A 24572-nucleotide genomic window follows, 5' to 3' on the forward strand; every position below is an offset into this window, starting at 1 on the left:
ACATCTACCAGTTCTCATAATTAAATATGCCTATAATGCCTGTGTAACTACTTTACTGCTAAATTTTGTTGAATATTTTAAACACCCTGTTATTAGTCACATTAAAGCCACTTTGCAGGTAAGTAAACAAAACACGAAAAACATAATTTATAAGAATAAAAGATTGAAAAATATTTCAGAATAAATAAGAAAAACAAAATAAAAAGCAGTTTATACTGGATAGGCACAAAAATAAGTATTCACTGGTGTTCACAATGAAGTATTAAAATGAGAATGAAAGATATAAAAAAAGATGGAAAAATTGGCTAGGCAGTACTCAAACAAGTCAGTGTAGTCATAGCAAAATGAGGAAACATGTTATTTACATAATTTTTTATATAGCATGGATGTGCTTACCAGTGTGACTTTAAATATTAAAAAAGTGAATTTACTCCCATTCAGCTTAACTAAACAATTTCTCTGTTGATGGTTTCAATAAATTCTTTTGATTTATTTTTAGAGCCAAACAACTTGCCTTCTTTGAATTCCTGCTACTACATTTCAAGTCTCCACAATACTCATATAATTGCCATGTAGCTAAATATTCATTCACACTCAATGAAATCTTCTCTAGCACTTGTAATCACCATCATTTTCTTTCCATCACATGCACATGCAGAGATTCCACTTCATTTATTCAAATCTCATCTGAGTTGATTTACCACCAAAGGCCAGGGAGATCATGCAGGAGGGTCTTGCAGTTTTAAAACCCAGAATTTTTTTGGATAACTGAATACAAGGCTTACAATCTTAAACATAATAATAGCTAATCTTTCACTTGGTGTCTGTACTGACAAAATTTATCTGACTTCTTGGAAACTCTCTGTATCACCGGTATTCTGTGTATAGAATCACATTTTTTAGAAAATACCCAAATGTCCCATTGTTATATCCATGTAACCCGAAAAAAATTTTAATTTTTTTGACCAGCACTACTTAGTGATGTAGACCATTGTAGACCACTGATGTTTTGCAGTCAAAGAAATCAGCTTGAAAAGATTAATGTAGTCATGAAATCCCAACACAGCTGTATACAGTAGTCCCTCTTTGTCTGTGGTTTTGCTTTCTCATGGTTTAGTTACCTGTGGTCAACCTTGGTCTGAAAATATTAAGTGAAAAAAAAAAAAAAAAAAAAAAAGAAGAAAGAAAAAATTAAATAGAAAATTCCAGAAATAAATAATTCATAAATTTTAAGTTGCGCAGCTGTTTTGAGTTGAGTGATGAAATTTTGTGCTGTCCTGCCTCAGATTGCCTGGGATATAAATCGCCCAGTGTATCCATGCTATATATATTACTAGCCCGTTAGTCACTTAGGTGCCATCTGGGTCACCAGATCAACTGTCACATTATTGTAGCGCTTGTGTTCAAGTAGTCTTGACGTAGAAGACTGACACTACATCATTTCCCCCACTTTATCTCATCACGTAGACATTGTACCATCTAACATCATCACAAGAAGACACGTGAGTACAGTACAAGAAGATATTTTGAGAGAAACCACATTTACATAACTTTCATTATAGTATATTGTTATAATTGTTTTGATTATTAGCTCATGTTAGTCTTTTACTGTGCCTAATTTTAAATTAAACTTTATCATAGCTATGCACATGTAGGAAAAAAACAGTATAAACAGGGCTTGGTATTGTCAGGATTTCAGGCATCCACTGAGCATCCACTTGGAACATATCCCCGTGGATAACGGGGAACTATTGTATTGCTGTTCTTGCAACTGGGACAATAGTAGAAAAGCTGAAGTCATGGAAAGGATGCAACCATATCACCGAGTTGCCTATTGACTTCTGAAAAACCTTTTTCTTTTCTCATGTAGCTTTAACTACATTAAATGAAAAAAGAAATGCTATCTAAATGTTATCGTAAGAGTAGGCCAAACAATTTATTTAAAATCTCAGCTTAATAATATTGTGTAAAAAGAATAAACTCTGAATGTAAGGCAGATCTATTTTATTTTTTCATATCAGAAAATGAAAGAGAAATGTTACCTTAAAAAATGAAATGTTTTCTAGCCTTCTGACATTTTTCCAATTCATATCCCCATACAACTATTCTTCAAAGCAACACACAGAATTATCTGCAAGTATAAAACTACTAAAAATTACTTCTCCTGGGGATGAGTGAATAGAATTTCTAGTTTCCTGAATATTAATGGCAGAGAAATAGTTAGGACATGTTCATTTAAAACGACTCTTTTTCACTAGAGAGCTCAACAAATTAAGTAAAGTTCTATTCTACTTAGAAATCTCCTTATTTTTGCTGAAAAAAATTTAAGGCAATGCCTCATTCCATCCATAATACAGAAGCAGCCAATGGCATATGCAAGTGATTATTTTAGTAATCATCTATGCAGCAAGAAAGAATCCTATTTATTTTGATATTTGATATTTTGAAATTACTTGATATAGGAATAGTGCTATACTGTATCATTAGTGCACTGATGTATATTCAACATTCCCTAAAGGAAAGCTAGACTAAAAGCTAGGAGGATACTTAACATCTGGGCAGCTCATATATAGATTATCAGTTTGCCCTTGGAAAAATCACATAACCATTTTTCCTAGTTTGCACAAAATTACAGTGCCTACCTATGAAACTCTTATGAGAGTTCATTGCACACCCTCAAGTGCACTCTTTGATGGTCTTCTTTTTATTTATCATTGTATTTTATTTTTATTTTTTATTTTTATTGTAGAGACAGGGTCTCACTATGTTGCCCAGGCAGGTCTCAAACTCCTGGCCTTAAGTGATCTTCCTGTCTCACCTTCCCAAACTGCTAGGATTAAAAATGTGAGCTACCATGCCTATCCTAATGCTACTCTTTCTTGATTGACCTTTTCAGCTTCTTTTCTTGACTCATCATTCTCTGTTCACTCAAAATGTGGTAAGTCAGCCCACAAGGGACCTTAAATCACTTTCTCAAAAGCACTTTTTTCATTGGTGAGGTAATCCATTTTACCATAGCTTCACCTGTCAGCCTTACGCCAAGGTCTAATAAATCCATCTCTATTCACCTCCTGAACCAGCTCTATCAACTGTTTCCACTGAAAAGCCCTTAAAGTCCAGAAATGCCAGGCTGAACTCAAGATTATGTTGTTGTTCTTTCATTTTCAGTAATTTTGTTCTTTCAAGATTTTCCATTTGAGCAGTATCATTAGTATTCAACAACTCAGAGTCCAAACCTCTGAATTATCCTCACTAATGCCTGTTTTCTGGATTAGTCAGCAATTTATTCTACTTATACCTTTACAGTAATTTCAAAACTCGATCCTTACTTTACATTTCCACAGCTAGTCCCAGTTAAGATCCTTTCTATATTCCATAGGGATACTTTCCACAGTTTCTTTATTGGTTGGTTCACTTTAACTTGTCTTTCCTTTATGATGTTATCAAAGGCCACCAATGTTAAAATATACACTCCTTTTGCTGTGCAGAAGCTCTTTAGTTTAATTAGATCCCATTTGTCAATTTTGGCTTTTGCTGCCGTTGCTTTTGGTGTTTTAGACATGAAGTCCTTGCCCATGCCTATGTCCTGAATGGTACTACCTAGATTTTCTTCTAGGGTTTTTATGATATTAGGTCTAACATTTAAGTCTCTAATCCATCTTGAATTAATCTTCGTATAAGGAGTAAGGAAAGGATCCAGTTTCAGCTTTCTACTTATGGCTAGCCAATTTTCCCAGCACCATTTATTAAATAGGGAATCATTCCCCATTTCTTGTTTCTCTCAGGTTTGTCAAAGATCAGATGTCTATAGATGTGTGGTATTATTTCTGAGGACTCTGTTCTGTTCCATTGGTCTATATCTCTGTTTTGGTACCAGTACCATGCTGTTTTGGTTACAGAGTGAACAGGCAACCTATAGAATGGGAGAAAATTTTTGCAATCTACTCATCTGACAAAGGGCTAATATCCAGAATCTACAAAGAACTCAAACAAATATACAAGAAAAAAACAAACAACCCCATCAAAAAGTGGGCAAAGGATATGAACAGACATTTCTCAAAAGAAGACATTCATACAGCCAACAGACACATGAAAAAATGCTCATCATCACTCGCCATCAGAGAAATGCAAATCAAAACCACAATGAGATACCATCTCACACCAGTTAGAATGGCCATCATTAAAAAATCAGGAAACAACAGGTGTTGGAGAGGATGTGGAGAAATAGGAACACTTTTACACTGTTGGTGGGATTGTAAACTAGTTCAACCATTATGGAAAACAGTATGGTGATTCCTCAAGGATCTAGAAGTAGATGTCCCATATGACCCAGCCATCCCACTACTGGGTATATACCCAAAGGATTATAAATTATTCTACTACAAAGACACATGCACACGTATGTTTATTGCGGCACTATTCACAATAGCAAAGACTTGGAATCAACCCAAATGTCCATCTGTGACAGACTGGATTAAGAAAATGTGGCACATATACACCATGGAATACTATGCAGCCATAAAAAAGGATGAGTTTGCGTCCTTTGTAGGGACATGGATGCAGCTGGAAACCATCATTCTTAGCAAACTATCACAAGAAGAGAAAACCAAACACCGCATGTTCTCACTCATAGGTGGGAACTGAACAATGAGATCACTTGGACTCGGGAAGGGGAACATCACACACTGGGCTTATCATGGGGAGGGGGGAGGGGGGAGGGATTGCATTGGGGAGTTATACCTGATATAAATGATGAATTGATGGGTGCTGACGAGTTGATGGGTGCAGCACACCAACATGGCACAAGTATACATATGTAACAAACCTGCACGTTATGCACATGTACCCTAGAACTTAAAGTATAATAAAAATTAAAAAAATAAAAAAAAAAAGAAAGAAAAATCTAACAAACTCTGAACTTGCCTTCCTCACAATCTCAGCTCTCAGGAGGGCCTAAAAAGGCAATGAGGAGAACTGCTACTCTGAAATTAATTTTGACTAACAAGGAAGAACTGCTTGGTAAAGCAGAAGTGACAGACACCCAGGGAGAAAGTGACCATGTCATCTCAGAGTTTATAATAATCTAAGAAGGGAAGGCTGAGTATAAGAGCACTATATTGTAGATGCTGGTCAAAAAGATTTAAAAACACTTCAGAAAGCACGGCCTCTGAAAGAAAAACAAATTGGCTAACAACATAAGAGTGTGAAAGGGAAAAAAACGAACAAAAATAAATTGGTAGTAAAAAATGACTACCAATATAAGAGTGTGAAAAGGAAAAAATAAACAACGTAAGTTCAACTTATTAATTAATATGTAAGTATATACATATACTATGTATATACACATGTATACATTATATACTATACTAGCAGATATAATGTATGACAGTTTAGGTTACATATACATTTGATTATTAGGCAATTTTGAAATAAATTTTTTTTGTTATTTATTAAAATAAATAAATAAATAAAATAAAATAACACTCCTGAGTTCCAACCTTGAACTACAATACAAATACAAATATAAATGAGAATTTGTATTTTCAGCAAAGTCCCCCAGAAGCATTACTTTTATTTTGTGATGCCCAGTAATATTCAATAATTCAAATCCAGTATCTTAACTCAGCCTCTGTATTGTTATAAGGATAACCTTCACAAAACATGTATCTAATCCTTCCTCATTCAACAGCCTTCTCAGTGCCAACAGAATAACATTTCTCTTGAATCAATAACTAGGTGTTAGATGACCAAATTATATGGTGTTTTTTAAGCTGCAAAACATTGCTGAAACACACATTTCCAAAGTGTGCAAATAATTGTGTACATAGCAGTGATGCATGAAAGTTGCAGGTCCATATCCTCCTCTACTCTTTTTATCCTCAGCCTTTTAGATTTTAGCTGCTCTGGTAGGTGGCTAAGGGCCTCTCATGATAGTCTGAATTTGCATTTTTCTAATGGTAAATGATGCTAGGCAACGTTGCATGTGTTTATTTACCATTCATAAGTCTTCTTTGGTGAAGAAGACTTCTTTTAATTCTTTTGCCGATTTTTAATTGAGCTGTTTGTTATATTATTAAGTTCTAAGAATGCTTTATATATTCTGATACAAATCCTTTAACATATGCATATTTTATAAATATTTTCTCCCAATTTGTGACTTCTTATAGAAGTTTGCCTGCTTTTATTGTTTTACATTTTACATTAAGGTTTAAGATCTATTTTGAGTTAAATTTTATATACGTATGAGGTAAAGTTAATTGCTCATTTTTTTTTTTTTTTTTTGTTGCACATGGATATCCAATTGGTTTTGCAAAATACGTTGAAAAGATACTGTTTACCTCTGGCTAGCCATATGCAGAAAATTGAAACTGGGCACCTTCCTTACACCTTTTACAAAAACTAACTCAAGATAGATTAAAGATTTAAATGTAAAAACCAAAACTATAAAAACCCTAAAAGAAAATCTAGGCAATACCATTCAGGACATAGGCATGGGCAAATATTTTATGATGAAATCACCAAAAGCAATTGCAACAAAAGCAGAAACTAACAAATGGGATCTAATTATGCTGAAGAGCTTTTGCACAACAAAAGAAACTGTCAATAGAGTAAACAGACCATCTACAGAGTGGGAAAAAAAATTTGCAATCTATCCATCTGACAAAGGCTTAATATACAGAATCTACAATGAACTTTTATAAACAAACAACCACATTAAAAGTGGGCATAGTACATGAACAGACTCTTCTCAAAAGAGACATTTATGTGGCCAATAAACATACTTAAAAAAAGCTCAACATCACTGATCATTAGAGAAACACAAGTCAAAACCACAGTGAGATACTGTCTTATGCCAGTCAGAATGGCGATTATTAAAAAGTCGAGAAACAACAGATGCAGGTAAGGCTGTGGAGAAATAGGAACACTTTTATACTGTTGGTGGGAATGTAAATTAGTTCAACCATTGTGGAAGACAGCAGTGTGGCAATTACTCAAAGACCTAAAACCAGAAATACCATCTGATCCAGCAATCTAATTACTTGGTATCTAGCCAAAGGAATATAAATCATTTTATAATAAAGATACATGCACGTGTATGTTCATTGCACAACTATTCACAATAGCAAAGACACGGAATCAACCCAAATGCCCATCAATGATAGACTGGATAAAGAAAATGTAGTACATATACACCATGGAATACTATACAGTTATTAAAAGGAACAAAATCATGTCCTTTACAGGGACAAGGACGGAGCTGGAAGCCATTATCCTCAGCAAACACACACAGGAACAGAAAACCAAATGCTACATGTTCTCACTTATAAATGGGAGTTGAACAATGAGAACACATGGACAAAGGGAGGGGAACAACACACACTGGGGCCTTTGGGAGGATGGTATGGTAGGGAGGGAGAGCATCAGGATACATAGCTAATGCATGCAGTGCTTCATACCTAGGTGATGGGCTGGTCTTTGCTACACTAGTATGTTACAAAGGACATAATACATTGGTATTATTTTTGTTTAGAAGAGTAAATATGTTTGAGAAACATGTTTGAATTAAATAAAAAATCTATTCACGTATTTACCATTTCTGGCATTGCCTATTCTTTTGTGTACATTCAAATTTCTCCTGGTATCATTTCCTTATTCTTGAAGACTTTCCTTTATGATTTGTTGTAGTAGAAATCTGTTACAAAATTTCTCAGCTTTTGTTTGCCTGAAATGGTCTTCATTTCACCTTTATTTCTGAGAGTTAGCAGGATTTTTTTTTTTTTTTCTGGCATGTTGTAGTAGAAATCTGTTACAAAATTTCTCAGCTTTTGTTTGCCTGAAATGGTCTTCATTTCACCTTTATTTCTGAGAGTTAGCAGGATTTTTTTTTTTTTTTTTTTTTTTCCAGTAGCTTGAGGATGTGACTTTATTTTCTTCTGGCTTGTATAAAGCCTAATAAGAAGTCTGTTATCATTCTTGTTGGTGAATGTCAGCGAAACATATGCCCTTTTTTCTTTTATTTCTTGGTTGTTTTCACAATGTTCTATCACTGTTTTTCAGTAACTTGATTATGATGTACCTGAGTTTATTTTTCTATATTTATTCTGTGTGGAGCATGTTGAGCTTCTTGGGTCTGTAGTTTCATTAAATGTTGAAAAAATTTGACCGTGTTTTCTGCCAATATCTTTATGCTTCCCTCTCCCCCTTTTTTGTCATTTCTGTTTATATGCCTTAATTTTTCTTCTGGTCATGGATCATATTTTCCTGCTTCATTGCATGCTTAGTATGTGCTTATTGGATGGCAGACATTTTGACTTTACATTCTTGGTTGTCAGATTGTATTGCATTCCTTTAAATAATGTTGGATTTTCTATGGCAAAGTAAAATTACTTGGAATCAGTGGAATCCTTTCAAGCCTTGTTTTCAAACCTTGTTATGGTAGACTAAGAGCAGCCTCTAATCTAAGACTAATTTAGTCCCACTACTAGGGCCATATACTTCTGAGGACTTTAGTCAATTCCCAGCGTATTAAAAGGTCTTATCACTTTACTGGTGGAAAGATAAACTATTACCGGGCCTGTGTGACCACCAGGAATTGCTTTATAAGCTTATTCCTAATATTTATTTCTGTGGACATGGGTAGTTTATTCTCATGCATGCATAGATTGGTACTCATAAAGAGTTAAAGGCACTCATTTACAGATCTCCAGGGTTCCTTCTGTGTGAAGCTCCTTACTCTCTAGTACTCTGCTTTGTGAATTCTGGCCATCTTGGCCTCCCAAACTCTAATCTCTGTCTCTTCACCTTGAGAAGAGAGTGTTTAGGTTCCTTTTTGCTACAGCCTAGAAACTGCTCGAGGAAGAAATCTAGATAGCTATAAGAATCACATAATTTGTTACCTATTTTCCAGTGCTTAAAAACCATTATGTCTATATTTTGTCCACTTTCTTGTTGTTTAAGGTGGGAGGGTCCATGTTACTCCATCATAAACAGCAGAAGTTCTGATTCCATAAATTTTATATGTAGTCTCATTGTCAATATTATCTTACATTCCTATCTTTGTTTTTCTTATCGTACAATTTTCTAATAACAAATTTTGTTTATTGCACACTATCACTTATTTCACCAATTAAATAATTACCATTTAAAGGCAATTATGAAAAACAGAAACATAAGTTCTATCCTGAAATTTCATTTTTACCTAAACTATTTATTCTCAAGTTTTCTTAGACTCTGAATACATACATTCACCAACCTTAAGAAAACAAACAAAATTTCTACTCATTAAGTTCTTTCCCACAGTTTGGGACTGGGATAGACCTAGGAGTGGTTACAGTGAATAAACAACAAAAAAGTTATTCTCAGTCTTAAATAATCAACATAACGTTCTTCTATTACGTGTATCTTCAACTTCTTAGCACACTAGCTGCCTGGCATTGCTGTTACAGAAAACAACATTTCTTGAAAAAATCCTGATTGTATATGTTTCAGAATACAATAGTTTTTATTTTTCTTTGAATATAATAGAATGTTTTGGTATAATATATTGAGGTTGAAAGAATAGTAGGCATTATAAGCTATGAGAATTTCTCAAATATGCTGTGAGTATAGCCTCTAACATTTGCAATAAAGGCCATTATTTAACTATTTAACAAATGCAATATTGTAAAACACCCCTATTCTTTTAAATTCTTAGGTTGTAAAAAGTAAGAGCCATATCTATGTAGTATTTGTCATATAGCATCAAGTACAATACCACACATAATTAAGTGCTCAATAGTGCTTTTTGATGAGCAGGATAATAATGACTTTCTAAAAAAGGTCTATCAATCTCAATGGAATAGAGAAAGTGATGGGTGTTTGAACGCTAATATCACACAGATTTCTGAGCTATGAGAGACACCTAAAGACTGTCCACCTTCAGGCCTTTAAAAATATTATTTATTTTAGTTTGAATTTATTTTATCTCTTCTTTGTTTTTCCTTCATAGAATTGCATACTTTTAGTCTGAGAAAAAAGGAAAGGCATGTTTATCTCACTCTATTATTAACCTTTCATTCTGTGTGTTAAAATTTTTGTCTACCTTTTGCCTTTTTTCGTTGGAATTATTCAGATAAACTCAGTTTGCCTTTTGTTAGATTCTTACACCATAAGATTATACTATTTCTTTAATATTTTCATGAACTAATATGCAATAACCAAACCCAGTTATCCATAAGAAAGCATACCAAGAATGTTAAAATTATAATACAATTTAACTGAGTTTGTGCATATTAGAACATGAAACATTAAATGTATTCATTTTTGTGAAATGTTAGTAGTACTCCTTCCCTGCCCCCACATTTGTCTCCTTAGTCCTATGTACAAGCATCTATATAGCAATCTGAAGATACAGCACACTGGTCAAGCTCACAGAATCTGGAGCCAAAAACACAAGGTGCGTGATTGTGAGTAAACTTAATACTTCTCTGCCTCAATTTCCTCAACTGTGTAAAATAAGGCTACTCACAACACTTACTTCATAGAATTAGGAAGACTAAATGTTAAAATAATATTATCCACCACATGGAACTCTGAAAATTGAAGAGCTTATAAGACTATCTCAGAGTTATTAAGCTATCAATAAATGCTAGCTATTACTGTCACTTCATCATCATAACCACTACTATCAAGAGTCTTGGAGTTCCTGGGAAGAACAGGCCTGTGTTTTATTCCATTTTTCTACCTTTTGTGTTGAGCACAGTGACTAGAAAAGAATGTGAATTCAGGAATTATTTTTAGTTTATAAATTGTGTGTGTTTTTCTCTACCAACAGTGTTTAGATGGATGGAATTTTGGCTGGGGAGCCCTATCCATGTGCCTTGGTTCTCAGTAGCAGTAGAGATGATGTAAATTACCTTTGGATCTACACATATTGCCTACTCAAAGACTCCTGGAATATGACCTCTCAGCAAGTTGAATTTTTCTGTTGCCACTTGCTTTTCCCCCAGACTATGAGTATATGTTTAATTGATAATGATTTAATGGCTATTGTCTTCAGATGCAATGGCTTACCTACGAGGAGAGACGCCATCTCATTACAAAATAGAATACCTCCTTCTTCACTGCCCTGGGCTGCCCTTAGCCTTCCCCCGGTGCCCCAAGTCTACAACAGTAAACTCTTCCATGTTCAGGTGCTCAAAGGCTATGAAACCTTTACATTTCCCTGATAAGCATGAATATAGATAACTCCTTACTGTCTTGAATATGCTATATGGATAAGTCCCCAAGAAAACAACTCTAGGTACCTATTTTCCAAACATACCAGTTCAGAATCAGTAAAGGAAACCAGGGACTATCCATGAAATAAACAGTTTTATTTTATAACCCATAGTATACAACAAGCCCAAAACTTAAAAACAGAACTTTTAAAGCTTACATCCTGCTAATATTAAATTATATTTAAATTTAGAATACCACTAAAACAATCTCTCTTTCATACCTGAATTCATGGATCATACTTTGTTTTAAACCATGAGCTACTAAGAGTTTTCATAGACTATACAAAACTATTAACTTAGATAATTCTCTGAAATTCCAGGCATGAATTCTTAAAAGAATGCATGGCTTGCAAACTTAACTTAAAAAAAGATCCTCCTAGTTTTAAGGACTGAGAGATTTATTAGTCGACTAAACTTGTCTACTCAGTAGAAAAGAGAAAACATGGGGAAAAAGTTGGAGCAATGCTGGATTCAAGGAGAAGAGAATGCCCAACCTAACCTCCCCCACCACCAAAATCACTGCAGCAAGTTGTAAATGATGTATGAAATGACAAATCCCTGCCCAGTGCACAAGAAGAATATAAATACTGCTCTGTAATCACTGCAGTGGTGTGCTACTCACTAAAATTTTCAGCTTAGGTGAACCCAGGAAAACCTCACCTCATCTGTAAATCCAAACAAGAAATGAACCAAAATGAGATTATATTATTTTACTGTATGCAACAACCTCCTCTTTTTTCTCTTTCCCTAGCCATAAAAAACATACTTATTGAATATCTAGAATACTTAGGTGTTACTAAGGCATTTGTCTAAGAAAAATTTTTAAAAAAACTTTTAAATAAGGAAATGTCAAAATCCATATATTTGATGGAGGACACTAGAAAGAACTTCCATTCTGGAGTCATCCAGACCCAGGTTTGAACCCGAGTTTTGTTTGAATCCTGTATTTGACTCTAGCTGCATGACTTTTCACATTTTTAAAATTTCTCTGAGCTTTAGCATTTTTCTGTGTTAAATGAAAATAATACGTTCTCCATAATTCTGATGATTAAATAAAATGACATAAAGTGTGAAGCCCATTGCCCTATTTGACACAAAGTAAGTCCTTGCAAAATTTGGGTCAATATTTTCCTCCCTTTTCATGACAGAGGCATGTGTTCTGGCACGGAAGGAAAGCTGCATTTTGAACTGGAAGTTCTGAGTTTGGTTTTTCACTTTTTAATTTATTAGACAATTCACTCGAACTTTCTGAATAGATATTAACTAATTTTTTCATGAAAATAGGTATGTTTTCTCCTATGAGAATAACATATAAAAATGTATAAACTGAAATGTTAAATAAGTATATTATTATAAATTAACATACCTGAATAAAAAGTATGGACATACATAAGATCCAGGTTTCTATGAATTTGTTCTTCAGAGAGGTGAAAAACTATACTTTTGTCTTATTCTACAATTATGAGAATTTTCTTTGGTCAGTTTCTTCAAGGGCATATTTACTAGAAGTGTCTCATAAAAAAAATTACATGATCTCCTTAAAATGCAGAGGTGAAGGATGCACACATTGGAAGTGGATTCCAGGACACTGATTGTACATTGAAAATCAGCTGTCACTTGTCTTTTTCTATCTGAGCTTTCTATCACACAACTAGCTGCCCTGGTTAGCTCTGGAAGTTGATATTGAGTGTCTACCCCATGCCAGACTAGCTCTCCTTTCTGCAGATAAAGGAACACGTCACCTTCGGAAAAACTAAGGCTTAGATTCTACTGCTTTTCAAATAACTAACACATTTGGAAATTTTTAGAATCTCTCCTCAGTAAATAATGCTGTAGAGAGCAAACCGAGGCAGAGCAAGGACCCCATACAGACTGACGTAAATCCACATCAAAGTTCTGCCTTCAAATGAAGTGTCATTCCTATTCAAATGTAAAGCTTTATATGCATAAAAATTAGGTGATCACCAGAGGAAAATAAAGTAATTTTCAAAATCTCATTTAATTCACTTAATAAGACCATAAACCAAAGAAAATGAAAAATGCCAAGGAAAAGAGAAGGTATATACTAATCAATAACAGGTTTCATTTCCTACTAGGAAAAAAAAAGAGTGCTCAGTAAGATTTGAACAGAGAATGAGGCCAATTCATTTTGATCCTGTGGCAATACTTTGAAGCTTACTTTTTAACCTACTCTATTTTACATTTCCAGATACTATGAAAGGCAATGTATGCAGAAAGCCAGACCGATGGGGATTTGAGTATTTCATTTTCCCAACTATAGCGATGATTTGGATCTTACTTTTTCTGAAAGCATCTTTAAAGAATTCTTCAGGCTGTCTGGAGAATGCTGGCTTGCAGAATTAAGCAGTAGGTCTGCATAGGTTGCTACAAGAGGTTGTAGTTGATTGATGTTGCTGAGCACTTCTTTTGCTTTGGCTGTGTTTTCAGGTGAATAGTAAATAAACTGGTATCCGGTACTGCAACAACAAAGATAAAAATAAGTTACACAAACAGCATAACGGATGTTCAGCCCTTAATACCAGATGGCAAATGATAAACAGAACTCCAAGTATCACTCTTTCCTACTGATCAGATAAGAACTGTCCTAAGAGAGTTTTAATAACGCACTAACAATTTTTATGTAAGGTGACAAAAATACTTTTTAAAACTAGGTAATCTTGTCTTTGCTGAAACACTGGGAAGGTTAATACTAATATTTGACACGATGACTAATACTAATACTTGACATGACACATATGTAATCACGTCAAGTAACAGTATTCAAAACAAATTAGTATTACTATTAATGTCTAATGAACTTGAGGCCACATAAGCCAGTGGGAAAAGCAAGCTTTTATATTCAGGCCAATCTCAACTTAAATCCTGGCTTGTCACTAACTAGCCGGGTGACCTTAGGCAGCTTTCTTCCTCATCAGGAAACTGGTAATCATCATTCAAACGATTCTATGAGGTGTGTAACATTAGAAGTCATTCATATAAAGTGCCTAAAATTTTGCTTGGCACAGAGATAGCATTCAATAACTACTTCCCCTCCATGTTACTAGGTGAGGGGTGTGGAGGAAGTAAATTTTAATAGCTGAGAAATGAGGAGAAAATTAATGAATGTCAAGTGGGCACATGGACAAATATATTGGATAGAAAAAGGACATTAATAGCAGAATGCTATTTCATGGTGTTATTTTATCATGATGCTTTTTCTTCTTATGGTTTTCCATTTAACATACAAAGAAATCTAAAATTGATTATGAACTAAATAATTTTAGACTTTTTTTTTTTTAAGAGACAGGATCTCACTCTGTCACCCAGGCTGTAGTACAGTGGTGCAATCAGAGCCTACTGCATCATCTAACTCTCAGTCTCCAGTGATCCTCCCACCTCAGCCTCTTGAGTATCTGGGACTACAGGTACAAGCCACCACACCTGACTAAATTAAAAAAAAAAAAATTCATAGAGACCGGTCTTACTATGTTTGCACAGACTGGTCTTGAATGCCTAGCCTCGAGCAATCCTTCCCTCTTGGCCTCCCAAAGTGCTGGGATTACAGGCTTGAGAATTATTGACTTTTATAATCATCATCTAGGAACTAATCAAGCACGTTATGGGAGTAGGGATATTTAGAGTGAAGGAATCTTTGATCCATTTCATTAGGAAAAGGCATTCCAGCAGGAAAGCTGCAAAACAGCAAAACAGTTGCTAGAAGCAAAGAAGAGGGAAGTAATGACTCATGCATTCACAAGATTGGTGTAAACTTGCTTACATCCCATTATACCCAAATGTCAAGACATTTTTTCAAAACATTTTGCAGTCAATGTTGAGTATTTACTGAATATGTCTGCTACATTTTTACCAGCTCAATTATTTAAATTCCATAATTTTATTTCTCACCTTGAAACCTCAGACACCACTAAGAAAAACTGACATCTAGGAAGCATTCTCTGTTCTATTTCTCTCACACTAGTGATTTTTCAGGGGAAAATTACCAGAATCTTTAAGGAAACAGTTTTGTTTTTTTTTTTTTTTTTTTTTTTGCAAACACATAATGAATATTCCTATTTATTTACTTATTTAGTAAAAGATTAAAAGAAATGCTGAGGCTTGGGCTACTCAGAAGATTGAACAATAAGTCAATGAAGGTATCAGGTTTATGAAGGCTAAAGAAACGCACTACTAGTTTATGACCCTTACAGATATTTGCTCTCAATTTTTTACTTGTAGACTTTTAAATGTCAGAATTGAGGGCTTCAAATAAAACATACCTTAATTTGCTATTATGTATATCTTAATGCAAATTAAAGTAAATGAAAAATAACAACTGTGAGGAGGGAAAAGGAAACAGCAGTCCTTGCCAATTCTTTGTGTCTCTTTCTGACTTCTTGAGTGGTTAAGACAGATCTCATGCAGCAGTGTACTAAGGACTTTAGAAAAGAAATCATGAACTCAAGTTGGATATAAAGTTTAATCCACAATAGATCAAACAGCTCCACATTATTTTTGCAAAAAAAATGATTCTCTAAAGATACAGATGTGTCACCAGAATTTAAACAACGTTTGATACCCAGCAGCTCCGAGAGCAGAAAGCAGGACCTACTTACAGACCCACTACAGAGCCATGTGGTCGCTGCTATGTGATCCCTCTTTGCAGGTCTGCTACTCTGTCATCAGAGGTTGCTTCCTGTGTCCTCTTACGGCTATTTACAGACTCCTCATGGCTTAGCCTTTGGAAAGCTAGAATGCTCATGGCCTTGTGGGGTCTTCCATCTCTCGCTTCACATGACTGCTTTCTGAATGTGTCTTCTCTGGCCTCTCATACACTCACTTCTATCCATTCCATTTTACTCCTATCAGTATTGCCTTCCTTCTTTACTATTATTCTTTCCCAGAAGTTCACTGTTACTGTTTTCCTGAATATTACTACTTTCATTATCAAATTCCCTGACAGTCTCTACTCCATTCTTCTCTAATTCACACATTTCTAATATTTATTCTGCACATGTTCTTTACTTATGCCCTAGTTGAACAGTGCTCAAATTTTAGCAGTCACAATGATAATCCCTTGGGGATGAGGACAGGCCTCAATGTTTCCTGAAAAAATGCAGATTCCTTGGCAACATCAAGAGATTCTGCTTTAGTAGGGTGTAGCATTTGTGACAAGCACCTCCGGAGATACAGATGGAGGGATGGAGCATCTTTAGAGATACCCTGTCACTTTTTTGACTGAGATCCCCTGTAAACCCTTGATCATGCTACACAAGGACTCTGATAAAAGTTCCCTCTTAAGGTATTCAAATTTTCTTAGCACCTTTTACAAGGTTACTTTTACACCCCATCTGATTCACACATGTTGCTTTGGTTCCCTCCTCATTACCAGTGTTTGCTCTCCTAACCTTTTTCATCATCATTTCATCTTTTCCCTCCCAATACATTCCTTTTCCTCTCCCCAATACATTCTCCAATCACCACGATGGGACATAATCCTAACTTCTGCCCCTTTCTCCTAATTCAGTCTTCTTTGGAGCAGAGTTATGTAGCAGGAAGCGGTTGAAGTCTTTTTAACGATGAGCACCTCACCTAGTGAGGCTGAAAGATTCATTTTCCATAATAAAAGCCAATGCTGGTGTCCAGGATGAAAGGATGAAATAGTATGGTATGGAAAAAAAAAATCACCACTCACAAAATAATTTTAAGTATACATAAATTTTATCTACCTATTCAGTGCCTTACTCTTTAAACATGTCATATATTTTAACAGTTATAGCTTCTTAAATGGGAAGTAATAAGTATAATTTAATTATCTAGATAAAAAGAATATAGCTAAACTCTATTTTATAGTAGTACGAAATTTAAACTGGATCCAAACACTTGAGTCAACAATCAATCAGATGACTCTGGAAGAAAGACAAAATATTTACTTGGACGAAATATTTTATAGAATATAAATAGTACTGTAAATCACAGATAATGAAAATTGAAATTAGTTTCATATTTTTTCTATAGATGAGAGAGTGAATTAAAGTGTACTATATACTTTAATATATTCATTTAAATAAGGTAATTTAATAGATTTAATATTATTTTCATTAGAATGCACACCCACATCCCCATCCTCACATGTTTGTGTGTGTGTGTGTTGTTACTATCCATGTCATATTTTGGAGTTGTAAAAATAATATAAAGCACATAATGAAGTAACATTCACATTCATAAGCTCTAATTGCTAATCAAAGTACAATTAAAACAAGGACTTATATATTCCTGAGTGTATATTTGTGCCAGTCCCTTTTTCCTGGTCTTCCTTATTTTCCTATCCACTTGTTGGCTTGCTCCAAGACTCAGTTCTTGGAACTCTTTTATCTATATGTCCCTCCTAAGTAATCTCATGGTTCAAATACACATGTTGCACTAATGATTTCCAAATCTCCATCTCTAGCCTAGACTTTCACCCTGAACTCCAATGAAAACAAAAGCTCTCTTGTTTACAGATCCAGCTTAACATGTCCCAAACTGATCCCGAGATCTGCTCCCCACTTTCAACACCCAGCTCCTTTGCACTCTTTCCCATCTTAGATTATGGCAGGTCCATTTAATATTGTCTGTCATTCTTTGGCTCTTATCTTTCATCCAAATTTTCAGAAAGTCTTGCCTTTTCCTTCAAAATAGATCCAGAATCCAACTACTTATTTCCACATTCATTGCAATCACCCCATCATTCCTGCCACTAGGATTAGTGTAATAGCTCACAAACTGGTCTCCACACCTCTGTACTTAAACTTATCTATTGCAAGATAAACAATACTCTAAGATATTGAAGTCCTTGACTTATGCTTAGGGTTTGAAGAAGGCAGGAGGCAGACAAGAAGAGAAATATAATTGATTTTCCTTAACTCCTTGACCACAAGTGCACATTATGGGACTTGCTCTGTTACTTATCCATCCTTTCACTTCCCACTCCATTGCTACCTCCACTCCTTAATCTGTTTGCTCAACCAACCTACTACTTTGCACAGCAGAGTCATTAAAAAAGATAGATGAGACATGATTAACAGGCAAGGAGGAAAACAAGAAAGAAAAGACAGGGAAGGTAGGGCATGAACAGAAGGGGATTGGGATTGATGAGTTTAGGGAAAAATGACTTAGAGTGGTTTGTCTCTTCTCGTGTGGCAGAATTAAATGTCCAGAGGAAAAAAAATCTAGAACATCTAGAACTATTTCCACTTATCTTTTTCTAGCTCAAACACACCTTGTAAAAAACAAAAAACAAAAAACAAATAAAAAAAAAAAAAAAACAATGTGGTCTCTCGAATCCGGAGGAAGGGATATATATGCTCTCAGTTCTGACTGAGAAGAAAATAATGTGGATCACAAAAGAAAATTTACACCTTAGTGCACTTAAATATACCCTTCTGGTCTCACACGGTTTAATAACAGGCTTTGTGCCTCTCGGCTTTCCCCAGTGCACCCTTTCCATTTTCTACTGAAGTGGGGTTTGGAGAAAAGAATTAGAAACAAAAAAACAAAACAGTATTTTACCTCCTATGGATTTCACTTATATAATTAAATGAGCTATATGATCTGTACTTAAATTAATATTTATCTTTACTCCTGTTCTAAAAAAAATCATGGTTTTGAGCCAGGCGCAGTGGCTCACACCTGTAATCCCTGCACTTCAGGAGGCCAAGGCGGGCAGCTTGCCTGAGCTCAGGAGTTTGAGGTCAGCCTGGGAAACATAGTGAAACCCTGTCTCTACTAAAATATAAAAAATTAGCCAGGCGTGGCAGCATGTACCTGTAGTCTTAGCTACTCAGGAGGCTGAGGCAGGAGAATTGCTTGAACCCGGGAGGCGGAGGTTGCAGTGAGCCAAGATGGCCCCACTGCACTCCAGTGTGGGCAACAGAGCAAAACTCCATCTCAAAAAAAAAAAAAAAAAAAAGAAAGAAAGAAATCATGGTTTCAAGAAAATTTTAGAATCAAAGAGTGTTCTGATCAAAAGTTGATTCTGTCATTTATTAGCTCTGTGACAAATGATGCTAATTAAGCAGGAAAAAAAAAATTAGCATTCGTTTCTGCTCAGAATTCCCTCTCTGAGAAAATGTGTTTATTGGCTCAGATCACAGTGGTTTCTACTATTCCACTTTTCAGTTTGCAAGTTCTTACCTGCACTTTCTAAACCACTGAAACCTCCTTTTTATGCACATCCTTTACTTAGCCCTATTCTTGCTTTAATGCAAATTTTCCAGGTACCATTATATGACCTTTAAATAAGCAAAGTCCAATGTGCTTTATTTCCTTTCCTGGCCTATCCCACTTGTCCATGAGTTCACTTGCCTTGATTTCCTTTGCCACCTTCCAAGATCTAGTCAGTTCTATTTCTGCCTAGTACGGCTTCTGATATTTTCATGTTGTCCCTCCGCCAGGGTGTTATGAGGATAATACCCAAACCTGGTCTCCTGATTCCTTCCAACCTCAAAACCTTCTCAGCTTCATCCTAGACCTTATGCCCTAATATACTTAATCAAGTATAGGATAAGAAAGATCCAGGAGTAAAAATCATTCCCCAGTACTCTACAAATATAAATGTTCCTTTGACTGCAAGCAGGCATGAGAGACCTTTTTGGGGTGACGAAAATGTCCTAAAATGGGATTGTGGTGATGACTGCACAACCCTGTAAATTTACTAAAAATCTTCAAATTATATACTTCCAAAAGTTCATTTTTATTCTAGAAAAACCATACTACAAGAAATTTCTTTTAGAAAAACCAAATCTTTCCAGCATAAGACATTATAGACTAACAATTATGATTCTGTGATAATACAAAAAAGAAAAACAGAAGGCACATACATAAGCCATTTTATGTTTTTCATGTTAAATCAGACAATACTTTAAGCAAATCCCCAATAAAGTCAATATTTTATACTGCATAATTTATACTAATAATTTAAATCTCCTCCTCTATCACGTTAATAGATAATAATCATTGGGTACATATACACTATGGGCCTAGCATTATGTTAAATGTTACTTTTTCAGGGATTATATTATTTAATTTTGACAACAATCCTCTAAGGAACAAATATTAATCCAAGATGTAGAAACTGAAGCTTGAGTAAGTTAAGTAACTTGACCTGGATCATACAAACTAGCATAGATGTTAAAACCAGGTTCAAACCTGGGTCTTTACTGTTACACAGTTTGAACTCCTAATTATGTTTTACTATCTTTTGAACACAGTATCAACGAATTTTAAATCTGGAAAAATTAAAATGCTATAACTAATATGGAAAACATCTTTAATAAGTATCACTTATAAATATTAAAATAAACTATAATTAAAGAAGTTATCACCTAATTAAAACAAAGTTCATTAGAGATGTATGATTCTATTTTATAACACAGACTGAAGAATTTCAGAATTGTCTCACAGTAAATTATTTTCAACAAATATTTAATAACTACTACTCACTCAATGAATTAAGAAAAGCAAAAAGACAGAGGTACTCAGTTAACAAGGTAATCAGCGGATCATGTGTAATGATGCCAGCCCACTAAACGCTACATGCAGGACGGGTAGTGAGAAAGAAGAAAAAGGGAAATACTATTTTGCCTGAGTCTTTTTCCCACAAGAGCTTGCAACCTAAGGCTCTAGATGCTTGGTGTCTATGAATATCCTGAGGACAGCTGCAGTTTCAGGGCTTGCTTACTAACCACTCTGCACTAAAGTTCCTTACATTCCTGAGAGAAACAGAAAAGGATGGCATATTGCGTCCAACTGTTCTAGGTTTTCTGAGATTGGAGGATCTTTTTGTTACCTAGTTTCCATATTTGCTGGAAGTAGAGGTTGCAAAAAGATTTTATGAAAACATTTCTCTTATTTTACAACTAAAAAAAGGAGGAAAGATAAAACAAATATTCAAAAATAAATATAACTGTATTTATCTGTGGCATTCTAAGCAAACTTATTAACCTTTCCAACACATTCACTGACATGATTAGATTGATGTCTTCTATATACATGTCATACTTTCTTTCAGGCACATTTTTTACATACAGCTCTACATACCTCATAATCCACATAATATTCAGCTTTAGTGATGCAGAATAGTTTGCTTATTCATTCATTAATTCAAAATGCTTATACTATTTTACTCTTATGAATGATAATCTATGAACATCTCTGAAAAATTTACTCCTTTTATTTTTATTGTGGCCATATTCCTAAAAAAGTGGTATTCCTAAGGGGTATTTGAAAGGGCTGTAGATAGAAAACTGATAAGGCTAGAGTTTTAAAGATATTTTTACTGACTACTAGGCAGAACAATTTTAGGCAGATTACCATAGTAACTGACTCTGAGTGCAAATCGCCACATCAATTCACATGATTTTTAATAGCACAAATAATTTATTTTAAAAATTATATTCTCTTAAAGACCCATAAGGAATTGAGTAGACCAACTACATTTTATTTCTCTCTGGTGGATAGCAAAATCCCTTCCTAAGTTAATACTGCACATTTATGAAGAGGATGTTTGTGTTAATCATCTTTTGACTGCTTGACAGTAAATGAGTATGGAAGAAGAACTTGCAAGTAAGGACAGAAGTCTAATTTTCTAGCTTTGGTTCTGTTATTAGCTGCATTGGTGACTGAATCTTTGGTCGTTGGTATTTTCATCAATAAAATAAGTAGGAGAATTCATGCTTTCTGGGATCCTCCATAAGTTCTATGATTTAAAAGATTATTGGCTGGGCACGGTGACTCAGGCCAGTAATCCCAGCACTTTGGGAGGCTGAGGCGGGCGGATCACACGGTCAGGAGATGGAGACCATCCTGGTTAACACGGTGAAACTGCATTTCTACAAAAATTACAAAACATTAGCCAGGCGTGGTGGCGGGCACCTGTGGTCTCAGCTACTCGGGAGGCTGAGGCAGGAGAATGGCATGAACCTGGGAGGCAGAGCTTGCAGTGAGCCGAGATCAGGCCACTGCACTCCAGCCTGGGCAACAGACAGAGACTCCGTCTCAAAAAAAAAAAAAAAAAAAAAAAAAAAAAAAAAAAATTCTTAATGTGAAGAAAAGCACAGATTCAACAAGATTATTTTCTTATTTCTCAAAACGTCTCTTTAATGGAATATAAACAATTGACCTTGTTAATTAAGCAATGGAAATGAATGGCTTATTTCCTGTATCCCCTTTCTCAACTGTCTTGGCATTTACCCAGTTATAGAAACCAGAAACCTAAGAGTGCTTCAATCCTGCCCAGTCTCCCTTAAGCTGTCATCCAACTGGATTTAAATTCTGTTAGATACTGCCTTAAAATCTTCAACTCCCCAGGTACCTGTTTTCCCTCGTGCCACTATTATAATAGCCTAGTTGTTTGCAATTCTTCTGTTCTCTCTACACTGTCACTCCAAATACTATGATCATGCCAATCTTCAGCTGAAAACCTACCAATTGCAGTATCCATAGCCTACAGGGTGAACTGCCAGGAGCTGACATAGCAAATAATTGTTTAAGATTTGGTCCCTGCTCCCTGCCCAGCCTAACATCCTTTCACATTCAACTACACTCTAGCAGCTGCTCTGTGTTGCTGGAGTTTATAAGCCAAGGTGCAGTGAATGGCACTATCATTCCCCAGATGTATGTGGGAGTCTTCCTTGATACCTCTGGGTTCTTACCTCCACTCCTAACACACACACAACCCCCAGTTGCCCCTAAATACCTCTGTAATTTATCTTCTCTCCATCTCTGCTGACACTATAAGCCAATCCATCTTCCTTCTCTGATGGGGTTACCACAATAATCAATTATTAATATAAGCCTCATCACAAGGAAGAGGACATTGAAATAATTCAGGCAAAGTCTTCTCTAACAATGATTTTCCAATAACAGTATTTATCTCATGTAACACAGCCAACTGTTTGATTTTTCCATGACATAAATTCCATATGTACATTTTTAAAAGTTTGTAATCTTGTAGAAAAAGAAAAAAGAGTGATGTTCTACAGTTAACTTTCAAAGCTCTGAAAAATATAGTATATTTTATTTGTAGATGACTGGCAATTTATTTGTAGATGACTTTATTTTCTGCTGTATGCTGCCTTTGCAATGATGACTGTTAAATGTCTAGAACAACAGACAGTTTTAAAATTATTCTGTAAAATACTTGGCTTTTAACAAGTTCAAAAGTTCCTCCTTGGATTTAGTGAATACTGCAGAGACAACATAGTGTGTCACGGTTTAAAATGTTGTTTCAGTTTACAGCAAAGGAGAAATGTAACTTCTAATTTATAGAAAATAAATCCTCAAATCATATTATCTTTATATATTTAGTTTTAAAAGTAAACAGGAAAAAAATGTATTTTTTCCTGCAATTTTCATATTAGACTTAACATTTTTGCTTTTAAACCCTAATTTTCTTGATTTTTTTTTCTGACGTATCTCCAGGTATACACATGTAGCCACAGCTATAGCGAAGACATGGAAACCCAAGAGTGAGAGGTTCAGTGACTTTCTGAAATCCAACAATAAGACTGGTTATGTATTTTGTCATTTACAGACTGCCCTCTTCATCAAATTTCATATCATTAAAAATGTGGGGATAGTTTAGCAAATACATTTTGTCATTTACAACTGAAGTCATTTTCTTTAAAATAAATACTTAACTTTTTAAAATTCTGAACTGTCACACTATACACAGTGCCTCTTGCCTAAACGTCAGATCATTCTTTGCCTCACAAGCTTTTGGACAGGTTATTGGAAGAATGCCACAACTTGGAAGTGTTAAAGTCACTACTGCATTACTGATATTGAATCAGGTTTTTAAGTTAGCCATTTTTTTTTATAAATTGTCTCCCTTCTTTCAGAAGACATAAAAGCGTATTTTCCCTTGCTAGTGAGGTACAAGGAAACACTGATGTTATACCTGCCAAATATATGTATAGGTTTTGTTATCAAAACCTATAAGACATTTCCCACAAGTGCTTTTTTGTTTCTTTTTCCTAAATCCAAAAAAAGTCTCTATGTCCACTACCTAATTCTGTCACACTGATCTCTTCTTCAGGCATAGTCATTTTTGCTCTTATGGCAGGCAAACCTTTGATGTTATTCATTCATTTCCATATATATATATCTCCATTCATCAAACACGTATCAAGTTAGTCCCTGGGGATACTGACTGTGGTAAACTGGACAGACACATTTCATATTCTCAGAGCACATACAGTATAGAAGGATTTTGTACACTGGAGGCTTAAAGCAGACTTGGCTTAGACAAGGAGTCAGAAGAAGCTTCCAGGCAGA

The 24572-nt window shown here is 35.0% G+C and overlaps 1 protein-coding gene across 3 annotated transcripts in view; it reads right to left on the reverse strand.

The window, feature by feature from the left end:
- INPP4B (inositol polyphosphate-4-phosphatase, type II, 105kDa) overlaps positions 1 to 24572 on the reverse strand; it is an 825859-nt gene that overhangs the window by 124020 nt on the left and 677267 nt on the right. For all 3 annotated transcript variants that reach the window (XM_011955816.1, XM_011955817.1, XM_011955818.1), the window contains one exon: positions 13558 to 13735. In XM_011955816.1, the coding sequence (XP_011811206.1) occupies positions 13558 to 13735 (178 nt within the window). The remainder of the gene's footprint in view (positions 1 to 13557; positions 13736 to 24572) is intronic.

The sequence above is a fragment of the Colobus angolensis genome, unplaced genomic scaffold (genome assembly GCF_000951035.1).
Source record: "Colobus angolensis palliatus isolate OR3802 unplaced genomic scaffold, Cang.pa_1.0 Scaffold400, whole genome shotgun sequence".
Classification (NCBI taxonomy): Eukaryota; Metazoa; Chordata; class Mammalia; order Primates; family Cercopithecidae; genus Colobus; species Colobus angolensis.